This window comes from Mesitornis unicolor, unplaced genomic scaffold (assembly GCF_000695765.1).
Source record: "Mesitornis unicolor isolate BGI_N332 unplaced genomic scaffold, ASM69576v1 scaffold34107, whole genome shotgun sequence".
Taxonomy (NCBI): Eukaryota; Metazoa; Chordata; class Aves; order Mesitornithiformes; family Mesitornithidae; genus Mesitornis; species Mesitornis unicolor.
The window spans coordinates 80,123-93,523 of record NW_010197669.1 but is presented as its reverse complement, the minus strand read 5'-3'; the positions used below and the strand labels follow the sequence as shown (position 1 = coordinate 93,523).

The following is a 13,401-nucleotide window of genomic DNA, read 5'->3' as shown; positions in this document are numbered from 1 at the left end:
TCTCCAATGCAGTCTGGATCAGTCTAGCGTTTCTGCTGAAGCTGAAGAGGAACTCTCCATTCACTCTCGTTAGTAGTAAGGTTTAGATACTGTTTTCAGTTCAGCCTCCAGAAAATGAAAGTGTTGGGAACGGATGTGTATTTCGGTTGATTTGGTGCCAGCCCTGGCCAAATTCCAGCGTGGATAGTTATATCTGCCTCCATCAAGCTCCTCTTGCAACCTCAGTTGCTTGTGGGTGTGGGGGTTCAGGACAGTGTCTCTGCTGGAGTTGCACGGTCTGGGTTCTCTTCTCTCGCATCCTGGACCTTCTTGTCTGTGTTATGTCCCTAGATAGGATCTTGGAAGAGAAGAGGTGAGCAGGAAAACGAGCAGAAATCCTTGGAATGACTAGTGCCTTTCAAAGAAGCATATTTACAATGTACAAAATGCATAGTGTTAACCATCTGTAGGATGGGCTTTATGAAACTCGTGTCTCGTGTCCAAGAGAATGAAATGCTCTTGGCAGGGTTTTGCATTGAAAGAAATTCAGATAAGCCCTGTGGAAGTTCCCTGCAATCTACTTGTTTGGACAGGGCTGGGTGACAGCTCAGTACTTGCCATTTTACTTGGGACATGATGTTTACTCCCTTGCTTCTGCAGTAAGATTTGAAAAGCAGATTAAACTTCCATAACCCAATTCTGCAGATTTCCATGGGGTTTCAGGTCTTAATAGTGATTTTGGCAAGGCTGTGTGTGCAGCATTTCAGAGTGTGATCCGCTGAATATCTGCATTTCCATATCCAGATGCTGAGGAACTGATTACCTACAAAGAATATGAAGCATTTTGGTGAATAAGTGGACCGATATTTTTCTAAAAAATTGTACTGCTTGCTGATATCTTTATGTTGAGTTATTAAATCTGGAGCAATCTGTTTTCAGACTTATTGTTGTTGTGTTCCAAGTATAAGAAGCTTTATTAAAATTTCATTCAATCCTATACAAATTTATTGGCACAAGCTATATTTATTGACCTCTCGATAGGTTTTTCTATGAATTTGATACAAACTAGTGTATATGAAACACGTCTATAACAATATTGAGTAGGTAAGTGCTGTTCTCAGAGCATTCATTTTCCAAATAGTAAGAAGAAAAAGGCAAGGAGGTGTTGAAAAGGATTTGCTTCATTACTTTCACCTCTGCAGGATTTTACACACTCCTAAAGCTGTGTATTTAGTGAAGATGATCCTAGGTTTTTCTTTCAAAGGAAAGACCAGAATGAAGTGGGATCTTTACTGTGAGGGTGGTGAGACATTGGCACAGGTTGCCTAGGGAAGTTGTGGATGCTCCCTCCCTGGAAGTGTTCAAGGCCGGGTTGGACAGGACTTTGGACAACCTGGTCTGGTGGGAGGTGTCCCTGCCCATGACAGGGGGTTGGAGTGAATGATCTTTAAGGTACCTTCCAACCCAAACCATTCTGTGATTCTATGATTCTATGAAGTATCAGCAAATGTACATTGCAACCTCTGACCTAATTCTGTAGGCGCTGTTATCGTTGAAAATAATCCACTTGGCATGCAGACTTCTAGATATTTCTCAGGAATAGCGATTCTTAAACGTCCCAGCAGCACTGACGTTAGGTGGAAGTGTCCACATTTTCCACATCATATGCAGATAAGAGATTCATTAGGCTAAGCATAGGAAATGAGATTTCTTTCAGATATACTTCAATACTTATAAATATTAGCATGCATCAGCAGCTTTTATTCCCTGGCAGAATGCTTCTAGCCAAGACTCCTTAATAATTGAAATATTTGGATTAACAGTGCTGACTCAGATGTTCTGGTAGCTGCACAATTCAGATCAGTATTTTTTGTAACTTGTGGTATGCTGGCATTGCCAGACCTCCTACTTGAGGAGAAGTACTGCGTGATTCGCGTGCTTGAGTTTCTGTAGGCATCTGGAGCTGGCTCTGTCAAGTACAAGAGAGGGGACTCCACCGACCCTTGAGCTGATCAAGCATGACTGCCCTGCCTCTGCCCTGCTTGCACGCAGGACTTTTCACTGATTGGAAACTGTTGTGTTTGGGGCTTTTTTGTTTTTTGTTTTTTTGTTTAACTTCTGCTCAGAAATCAACTTTCTGGCATATGAAATACTTCAATGTGAGACTTAGAGTTGTTTGGAAATGGTTTTTGTGTTTGTTTCATGCGATTCTGTCCCTGTCTGCACGCACGTGTGGGTGCACTGAGCCATGAGCTGTGTGGTTCTTGGTGTTGGCATCAAACCTTCATCTTGGAGCTGCTGGAGAAGAGTTTCCCCATTCCTGAAGTGCTTTGCCCCAGAGGTGCAGAGGTGTGACGGCACGTGGAGCACGGGCACACATTGATGTGAAGGGTTCTGGGTCATGCCAGGAGGGGGGAGTTTGGGGAAACCCCGGCAGTGCTGTTGGCCGGTTTTGCCGAACAGATGCGGTAGCTCTCTGCTGCTTTTACTGCTGTGCTAACTGAAGTTGCTAAGCTTTGGTAGCTTATCAGTAACTTTCCTTGCAACTTAAATGTATGTTGTTCTTTAATATAAAACAATGATAATGCAGAGCTTTTTGTAGTTAAGTCTTTAGGAATATACTGTTTGTGTTATCTCATGTGCCATAAACTAAGCCACTTTTGATTCCTTTTGTTTTGAGTGCTGGAAGCCCACTTGCTCAGAATAGCTAAGTTTTTAGTAAGCATTTCAGGTGATGTTTAAAAAAAAACACAACTAAAATAATAGATAAAACATCTGTTTTTAAAAGACAACAGAATAAAATGAGTAGTTCAGAAATACTGCTGATAGGAAGAAGCAGAGCTAAAGAACATAATCCACAGCAGAACTACTTCCTCTGCCTCTTCAGCTAGGTGTGTAACTGCTCCAGCACATTTCTCTTTCTATGTCCTTCCCAGGCAGTAATCCTCCTGGATCCAGGTTATGTTGTTTCTTACTTTGCTTTAAATAATTAAGAGATAGATACGTAACTGTGGGTTTCAGGTAGTGTTACAGGTATCTGAACGACAGCCCTTTCAGAAAGAAATACCTGTTTAAGAATGTAGCAGAACTCGTCTGTAACAAGCAGATCAAAGGCTCTGTGAACACAAATTTAAAGGAAAAAAAAAAAGGGTAAAGTGGGTCAGATGCATGACACAATTTTGAGATAAGCTGTTGATAAGCCACTGCTGCAAATATTTGTCTTTCAAACAGTTATACGAGGGTTGTTGATCCAGAACGAAGCCTGGAGTTGCTCCATAGTTGAGGTTGTCCTCTGGAGAGCTCTGGGTGAGATGTGCCCTGGCTGACAGGAGGAGATTTTCAACTTGTTCCTTAAAAGGTGGAGGCAGTTGATGAGCTGGAAAACCTTTCTACCTCATTATAGCATGAGCAAGGACTAGTGAAAAAACTGCTTTCTGGGGTTGATCTGAGATGGAAGATGAAGCTCTACCTCTGCCTTTACAGCTGAAAACCTTTCACTTGAGCCCGCAGGATGGTCATCTCGGCTTGCCCATAGGATTATGGAATAGTTGTTTCTGATTTTACCTCTTTTTCTGCTTACAGAAAACAAACTTCAGTTCTAGGCTCATGTTCATTTCCTGAAGTTTAGCTCTTGCAATCTAAATGAGACCTGCCCAGGGTGTTTGAGAGGTCAGTGCTCTTGGAGACTGCAGTGGAAACTTGTTTGGAGAGAACTGGAACGATGTCAGATTGTGCTGGGAAAAGCTGCTTCATGTGGGATGTCTTCAAGGAGCAATTACAAAAATAACACTCACTGTCATCCGATAGAGCGGAGCAGCGGGTGGATAATAAAGACAAAAATCTTCTTTGTGTTCCAGCATCTCAAGATGTAAAGCTCTTCCTTTAAAAGTTTGCATGAAGACAGTAATTTAAAACAGCCACTCTTCCGAACAGCTCATAGCTACGTTTTAAATTTTAATGTTGATGAGTTGGAGATCTCTTTAAAAAAAAAAATTTACAACCATAGAAAAACTTCTAGCCTGTCAGAAGGATGTGCAGGCATCTAGATCTTGCTTTTTCTCCCATTCTTGTGGCTGCTTGATAAGGAGGGTGATGTGATTCGCGTACAGAATGTGTTTTAAGGCTACCTGCTGAAATCCCATTGAACTGAGAGGTGCTGTTCCAGGACTGACTGAGACCAATCACAAGATTAGACACTACAGCTTTCCATCCTTCTCTGATAAATGTTGTTTTCACATGTTGTGTGAAATGAGCTTTTTTCCTTAATTGGCAAATGACCTGTGAAATTGTTTCATATATCAGTTATACCTTGCAGTAAATTTAAACTCAGTTTTAGTCCATTCAGCATCGTGTTCTTGCCTGGCAAACCATTAAATCAATCAATTTTAGTCTAATTCTGTTTATCATCCTGAGGTTAGATTTGGCAAGCAACATCTGTAACCTGCCTCCATGAAAAATTATTTCCAACGTGTTCTTCATTAAAACTTTCTTCAATATTCAGCTGTCACTAGAGGTTCACAGTTTTCTGCTAAGAATAAAAAAAAAATTGCAATGAAAATTGACTGTCAATAGTTCTATATTAAAATCCCTTGAAGTATCAAGGTATGCAAGGTGTTTTGATTTATATTGTGTGTCTGTTTAGCAGTGCATACATAGAAAACACCAGTTATTTCCTTGTTGGCTTGCTGAAAAGTATTCAACCCAGCTGACAACAGGAAAGTGTAGAAAGAATTTGTTTTTAAACATCAGTAGAATAAAAGCAGAACTGATGTTTCCCCTGTATTTCAAGGGATATTTTCATATATCTTAGTTCCAAACTGATCTTATTAAAGAAAGAGTCTAGTTTCAGCTTGAAAAAGTACCGTGTCACATTCATATACAATGCCTTTAATTCAGATGGATCTTGGAGACTACTAATAATATATTGCACAAATTAGCCTAACTTCAGTATTGCATATGAGTAAAGGTAATCTGCCCATCAAGAGGCTGTGTGCGCTGACACTGCGAAAGGTGAAACTGGGAAACCAAGAAATAATGCAGTATTCCACAGCAAAATAATGCTGTGGAAATTTGAGCAGGCAGCACGTTCTGAGAAATTAATTTTGGATAAAGGCTAAGCTGCCACCTACCTCTATGGCTGCTGGAGAGAGGGACTGCTCCTACTAGCAGCTCTAGGCAGGGTCCTGATGCAGGCAATGTGAAATGCTGTCTGGGCTGGATCCAGGACCCTTGCCTTTAATTGTATAAGGAACAGGATAAGAGTAAATTCCTGTACCCGCAATTAATCCATAGGAATACCTACAATTAATTGTGTAATAAATTTGGCTACTCTGTCAGCTTGCATCTGTTGTTCTGCGCGATTAACAGAGAGATCAGGAATTAGTTGTATGAATAACATGGAGGAGCTTGTGCCTACAAAAATATATTTCTCTTGTTAACTTGCAACGAGCAAAATTACGGAGAGGTAGTTTCAGGATGGTTGGCTGTAAGTGTGCTTGAGAAACACCACTGTATTTTTGAGAGACAGCGTATCCCTGATAAAACACTTTTAGTCTGCTTAATAAGAAGAAAATGTTCGTTTCCATATCAGAAGCAAAGCATTCAGCAACCTTAATATTTCAAAGTGTAGAAAAAGATGTGGCAAATTAATGCTCAGTATCTTCTCAAGAAGGTGATAGCATCACAAAGACTTGTGTGAAAGTCCCTGTGGCTCGGTTTTTCCCCTTTCCAGCAGCCAGTGAGAGGAAATGCAGATCATGGTAATGCTGTTGCTCTGTGCCAGCAAGTGTAGGATGCCATGGTGGAAAAGCAGCCCAATAGGAGACAAATCCCTCTAGGGTACACCCCTCATACACCCAGGGATTTTGCATGCCATTTTTGTGTCACAGCAGCTGCCACCCCAGGCACTGTCATGGGAAGGCCTGGGTGCAGGTGGGTGCCCAGCTTTTGCAGAATGCCGTATTCAGTGCTGACATTCGTTTAACAAATCTCTTCCATAGCAAACCAGGGCAGCGTACCTGGATTGAATTTCAGCTTGCCTCTGCCCCTTTTCCATCTGCTTCTCCCCAGGTTGTTGAATTTGTGGACCTGGGAGGCACAGCAAGCCCCTGGCCTGTGACTCCCCGTGTACCTCCCACGCCAGTGTTGTCCCCAGGGCTGTCGAGGCCTGGTGTGCCTGGCTGGCTGTGCCTGTGGGGAGCCAGCTGGGCTGCAGCTGTGATGCACGCTCTGTGTCCTGTGTCAAACATGATCGGCTATGCTCTGTGCCACTGTGTCAGGCAGACCTGGGGCCACTGGTGAGGAAGGACCATACGGGAGGGGGAGGCTGAAGGAATGAGGAGCATCCAGGGACAAGGGGAAGGAAGCCAGTACCTTTTTTGGAGTTCAGAAATGGTACCTATGCTCTGCCCAGCCCTCCCAAAACAGTGCTGGTAATGTGACTGGCTGTCCCAGGAGCCTTCCCATGCCACAGGCAGTCAGGTGCTGCTCCTGCAACACAGCAAGCCTCTGCCATGAGACCCCAGTGGCCTGTTCTCTGTGGGACCCCACAGTAGACAGTTTTGATCCCTATGGCAGTGGGGAGCCCTTTGCAATGCTGGGGTCTGCATAGTACCATCCACTGAGGTGGCATGCTCCTCTTTTTAATCATGCTTCAGCACTATCCGTGTCAGGCTCATGCCAAGTTCCCTGCATTCCCACTGGAAAATTAAAGAATTAAGGCCAGCGACAGAGGAGAGGGAATAAAAAAGATATAGAAAGCCCAGAGTGACTTCAGAGAAAGGATATGTAGAGGAAAGGGAATGGCAAATGCTGCTGGTTAATTGAAGCTGTCCTTTTACAGAAAAATCAATCTCCCTTTTCATCAAGCAGTAGGAGAAAAGAAAGCTGCTTGATACATCTTGTGATCAAGGAATTAAGCCATGCATCCTCAAAGCTCACAGGAAGAGAAGGAAGCCAGAGCTCATTCAGTCAAAGCAGAAGCCACATCCAGAGAAGAAAGAGTTTGCTTGAAGATAATTTTCTTTGATTAGTAAGAATTACCATTCCAGAACATTTGTTTTTTCAGTAATTGTTTTGCCTGACATTTTGCCACGGTGTGTGTGTATGTATATAAAAATAAATTAGAAAAGCTAGACTATTCATTTGTGCTGTTTGTTATACTCGTGACTTGGGCATGGTATCTGTCATACTATTGTAGCTTGGGAGTGATCTGTGGACAAGGTTTTTTGGGGAGCAGCACTTACCCATGAAGAACCAGCACAGCTCTGTTGTCATGCACGCAGGGATGAACCTCACCAGCCAGGAGACATTGCTACTCTAGGTGTGTTTTCAGGAAAGCGATTTGGGGCTTCCCTTTATGTCTGGGAGGAGTAGGGTTTTGTTCTAACCTCAGTGCCCAGCTGAGTTTGGTTTGTGAACATCTGGGAGCTCCATACATGGGAGAGTTGGCGCCTGTGCTTCACGCCTGCTGGTGGCTGTTGTTTGTTTAGCTGTTGTTGGAGTGTGTGAACATGGAGCTGTTTGCTTCATCGAGGTGGCTGAGGGAAACAAACGGTGAAGTAGAAATTAAGCTTCAGTGCTGAGACCATGTTAATTTTTCACAAAGTGTTGTGCTGAAGCGGTATGATGGGATATTTCGTGTGTTGCATTTATGTTTCAGTTACAGTAATTAAGCTAATGTTAAGTATGGTTTTCTGTGAATACCATAGCTTCTGTGATGGAAATATTTTACTGGATGGTGTACTTAACAGTTTATAATTTCATCTGTTATTAAAATTATACGTAGTATGAAAATTCATAGATTATTTTACTATAGCAATTTTAACCAGCAGTGCTTCTGAAAAGGATAATAAATAACCTGTCTGTGATATGCTAAGGGGAATGTGAGCAGACAGCAATGTCCTGAGTTGAAACAAATATGTTTAATAAAAAACGTTACATACAACAATTGTTTTGCATTTTTCAAGATTCTTTTTTTCTTTGTTTACGTAGTGGTGTTTACATTCCTTGGAAAAGTGAAATGCATTTAACCAACAATGTGTCTCTCCTCTCTTAGATTACAGAAGTTTGTGGAGCCAAGCGCGTGGGTTATTTTGGTCCTGCTCAATTTTATATTGCTTTGAAGTTAATTGCGGCAGCGCAGTCAGGGTTCCCAGTACGGATTGAGAGTATTAAGAATGGTAAGTAGCACATTTTGCTTGCAGCGCTATGCACTTGTTTCTCACTTTCTTTATTGCTTGTCAGCTCTCCATGGTGGTAAACTTTTCTTCTAATGTGTCCATGAAACAACTGTATTTTGAGGAGCAGAGAAAGAATACAAGGTAATGTAATGTTCTCTTAAATGATGGTAGAAAATTGCAGTGAATTATATGTATGGCAAAGCTGAGATGACATCCCTCTCTGGAAAAGGCATTACCAAAGCAATGGCACGAATGACAGGTGATCAGTGCTGGGGATGCATTTCTCTCTCACCTTCAGCCTCTGATCTTGACAGCTGTCCGGAGTGGGAGCTGATAGCTGCCTGCGGTGGAGGAGGCATGGTGCAGGGGGTGGGCAGGTCAGGGGTCCCCCTGTGCAGGGCAGCTTGCAAAACTCATCTGTTTTAGCAGTGCTGAAATAAAAGGGTAATGGTGACAAAATCATAATGCTTCCTATCAGGAGGTATGAAAACGTGTATTAGATGTAATTTAAAACAGCTTTATTCTTCCCAGTGAATTGGCAGTAGTATTAAATGTACCATTTTTGATGGAGGAAAATGCTTCTTAAAAGAGGCTTATCAAACTCAAGCAATGAAGAGGGAAAGCAGATCCCTTTTAGCTGTGAAACCTTGATAGCGGCTCAGTGGAAGGAGCTCAATATTCTTGGCTGAGTGATGCATGCTCTGCATGATCAGGCTTCAAAACATGCGGATTTTCACTTGGGCTTGAGCCTGAACAGGTTTGAATCCTCCCATATCCCAGGCAGGTGTTTGACAGTGCAGTGAGGCTGTGCTCTGGACAGGAGTGCTTGCAGTCCCCAAACAGCTAAAGGCAGTAGTGTAGTTGGCCAGGAGATGAGAGTGGAAGTCAGAAAGGCAGGGCCCACCCTTGTTATTAGGTCACCACTCCCAGCACAGTTTCTGCTCTGCTGTCCCTGCTAAGGGCAACAAAATGTAAAAATTCACTGATGTTACAAGGCAGAGGGAGGAGGTTCCCAAGTCTGCATTGTCCCGCGGCATGGAAGCTGGGCTATGGAGGACGTGCAGACCTGTGTGAGCTGAGCTCCTGTGGTGCAGAGCTCCCAGCCTGAGGGGTCAGATACAGCTGGCGTGGTTTGGTTCAGGGATTTTAAACCAGAGGTGAAGTGAAGCGGCCTGGATTTATCTGTCAGTTTTCCTTATTGACAATTTGTGCACTCTGTCTTGCAATAGCATCCTTTTTAACTATGCTAATTAGAAAAAAAAACCCAACAAACCCACAAACCAGCAATCTACATTGGAAACCTGAACTAAGCGAGATTTACTGTGTATGTTTTACAAGTCCAGCATCTGCAAATAATCCATATTTGAGTGAAGAAGGGTACTCGCAGTCCCTGTATTGATATCCTGTTTACTTACTGTTACTGAAATGCTTCCAGTGCTAATTACATTTTCTCTTGAAATGTATGAATGCTTTTAGAGTGGAGTAAGTAACATGCACCGAGCTCCGATTGATTTGTTTTTCTTCCTGGTAGTAGCTGTAGGTGTAAATGATTACAGAGGAGATGTATGGCTTTGCTCAGTTTTGAGCATTCTGTTAATTGTATTGATCTGTCAGGGCAACTGTGCCGAAAAATAAATGATACTTCCTCAAAATAATCGTCAATTGTCTTAAAGAGTGACAAAGTCTCACTCTTCTGCTTTGCAGAGCAGATGCGACATGGGACCTTTTGACACAATTGTCTCACCAGGCCTTGGCATGCTCTCTTAACCCTACCATTTTTAATTTGTTCCTTTTATGATGGCAGCATTGAAGATACTGTGATCCTGACTGATTAATTCATCAGCCCACAGTTTCTCTGGGAAACTACTCTTCTTATTACAGACAACGCTTTCAAGGCAGGAAATGAGTTTGCCACTTGCTTTAATAACATGCACAAGGCTTATTTCTTTCTCTTTGCATATGTAAGATTATATATTAAGCTAGTGAATGTAGATTTGTGTAGCATTCACATTTTTATTAAGACATGAAATAATCACAGGCGTTACACACTTACAAATGTTACAAATTATAAATAATACTCTTTTATAGATAAACTTTTCATTAACTTTATAAGATGATACTGCTTAAAGTACTTTTAATGTTCTGTAGTCTCAATTGAATTTTTCTCTCTTTTAATGAAGAATTGCCTCTGCCGCGCTTTATGGCGCTGAAAAATGACAGTGAAGCACGTTACGGGACTCCAGCAGAACTCCACGGAGTTAAATTTCAGGTCCCACATGCAACTTTGGAAAAAAATTCCTACAAAAGAACAGATGAAGGGGACAAACAGGTAACAGACCTATCTCCTTCGGGACAATGTGTTGTTATGCATCCTCCTTTTGGGTCCAGTCCTGTAAGTGATTGCACTCATGTGGGCTTAGTTTTGCAGTACTAAATAGGAGATGTACTCCTGACGTGCAGATAATCTCCACTGGGGCTGTACTCTGATTTTGATGCATCCCAGTTGCATCCCTGAAGAGAATTTCTCTATATGAGCTTGTATACAGCTGTCAGCCCTGTAATATTCTGTATAAATTATTTCAGTGTCATTCTCTTACTTAATCCAGCGCTGTTTCTTGGAGAGCACTAGGGGAGAAGCAGCCAATAGAAACCTGTCTGTGAAACAGAGCAGGAAAGCAAGCCATTTCTCATGGCTAATACGATCCTGAGTCGCTACAGAAATATTACATTGGACTCACAAGCCACTATTTCTGGGTCGGATAAGGCTGCCAGGTTTTCTTCCATTTCAATCTCCTCCAGGAACGGTCCAGAAGAAGTCTGCTTTTCTTTTGTCCTCAGTGAAACATCATCTCGGTGTCTGTTGTTCGGAGTTTCCAATTTAATAAAGCTGTCTAAGTGAGATTTATATTACCTGTATTTGGGAGAGTTGAGAGCACTTACTCAGATACAAGCAGCTTCGCAGCACAACCTTGATTTGCATAATTCTCCCCAGGCCTGACACCTTCTCTTCTGATACCGTATCAGGTCATGGTGTGGGTGCCTGGTGGCAGACACTTTATCTTCCCATAACGTGTGTGCACACATTTGTCACACGGTGTGTCAGTGTGAGTAATGGTGTTCCCAGCCTGGGGTCAGCCAACAGGAATGAGCTGATGAAAAGATACATGGGTGGAATAACAGGATGAGGAAGAAGAGCGTGTATGCATATCTCTCTTTGTCTAATGATACTGAAGCAGAATGCTGCCCTCAAACCCCTGGCTCTATCTCGGTTATCTGTGTTGTGTTATATTTTTCTTTTTATGTAGTAAACTCTTTCAGGATGACATTCTCTTCTTAAATGATCTGTAAGTCAAGATAAAGAGAATGCTGTAGGATAGATACCCAGTAACACCTACAAATCCATAGAGTGCTTAAAATACCAGTTCGGAGATTTATTTTAATTTTTGGTGTTTTATATCAAAAATGCCCTCCCACAAAGAATGCACTAACCTTAACTGAATGTGGTACATAAATTCAAAGATACCCACTCATATTAAACATTCTACATATAATTCTTCAGGCATCTTTTGGAAGTGAAATACCTTAAGCTGTTCCTTGTAAAGTTTTGCTGTGACATTGCCACACGTTACCCCTAGAAGGCTTAATACTAAATTCTGCTTTACCAACTTTAGTTTTTGAAGAAGCCCTTTCTTGGAAATAAGGGACCTCAGAAAACTACAGCATTTGCCATTTCTTTGTCCATTGTGCTGTAGACATTTGAATTGCCATGCAGGATTACTTGGTTGTTTTGCTGTTGTCTCAGAAGTCCATTTTGTGTTGGTGTGTTTTTGGAATAGGAACCCAAGTCTCCACCAGTGTCTCCAATCTGCTCACCTCCTGCTTCTCCATCTACTTACCAGAGAATACCCTTAAGTTATGGATATGGTAAATCAAGAAGCGGGTTGGAGCAGCAGCATGGAGGTAGGATAAAAATTGGGATGTGCACATTGTATTAATCTTTTTTTTTCTTCTTCTCAGAATCATCCGCATTTCAAATGCAACTGACAATCAGCCCAATCATTTTAACATTTAATTAGACCTGTATTTTGGAAAACTATTCAATCATCTAATTCTATTTTGGTTGTTCAATCCTGTTTGCTTTCTGGTAAATTAGCTAGATTTATGTGTCGCTGCTCACAGATAAATGCTAATACCTAATCTCTGACAAGACTATGTGCAATATATGCCAGTGACAGAGTGTGCATATTTTCGGAGTGTGTGGTGCTCTTGGTGTCATTAGAGGGGAAGAAACGCCTGCTCCTGATTGCAGTAACTGCTGTATTAGTTTTCAGACTGGCAGTGAACCTTTCTTTGCAGGAAAGGATAATAATCTCTCTGATTTCATAATGGAAATAACAATGGGACACGAATATAAAAATACTCCCACAATATAACTTAGGCAAAACAGCCACAATAAGGCACTACATAAATGCTCTGTCCTTGATCTTCCTGCCATTAGAGTAGGTGGCAAAACATTCTGATTTTAGTAAGAGGGATAGTGGGGCAGAATTCAGTTTTACTAAAGCCTTACAAACTCCTGTTAATAACACAGTGCCTGTGCTCTCCTGATAGCAGCATCTGGTGACCATGATAGTGGCAATAGGCATTCATGAATACCTTCCCTCCACCATCCCTCCTGATTTCGGGTAGTGTGTTTGCAGTGAGCGAGGAGTAGAGCATGCTAGTCCCTTAGCTGTTGTCCTTGTTTACAAATCAGTGGAAAACCGGAGCTGTTACAAGACTTTGAAACTCACTACAGCCATGATAGGAATGTGTGCAACAATGTCAAGAAGCCTTCACGTGAAGATCATACCCATAGGGAGTCACAGGCATTCATTTGCCATTTGTTAGGTAAATGGCTGTTTGTGCCAGAAATGAGGATTTCCCGCACCCCACCCTTGGCAGAACTGACCAAAACAGTGATGGTTGACCTCTGAAATAAACAACACTCGCGAGGTTGTCTTTTGGTATGGTGCTTGTTCTGCTCCAGTGAAGAGGACATGTGGCAGATGGCCCACGCTCTGAAGAGCTGGTCAGGAGGTGGCCATTGGGAGCAGCCAACCACTGTTACCTGTCCTGTGCTCTGTTGTTTTCTGGGACGCTGTCCCAGATCTGTCAGTGCTGGGGCGAGGGGGGTGGGTGTTTTCTGGGTTTTGTTTTTTTTTTTTTTTTCTTTTCCCTCTGAAATTGGCTGCAAATTAAC

At 42.2% G+C, this 13,401-nt stretch overlaps 1 protein-coding gene across 1 annotated transcript in view; it reads left to right on the top strand.

Annotated features, from left to right (window-relative positions):
- Window positions 1-8,035: 8,035 nt before the first annotated feature.
- REPS2 (RALBP1 associated Eps domain containing 2) overlaps window positions 8,036-13,401 on the top strand; it is a gene marked incomplete at its 5' end in the record, with an annotated part of 60,123 nt that continues 54,757 nt past the window's right edge. The window contains 3 exons of the mRNA XM_010188876.1: window positions 8,036-8,159; window positions 10,340-10,488; window positions 11,996-12,119. Coding sequence (XP_010187178.1) covers window positions 8,036-8,159; window positions 10,340-10,488; window positions 11,996-12,119 — 397 coding nt within the window. The remainder of the gene's footprint in view (window positions 8,160-10,339; window positions 10,489-11,995; window positions 12,120-13,401) is intronic.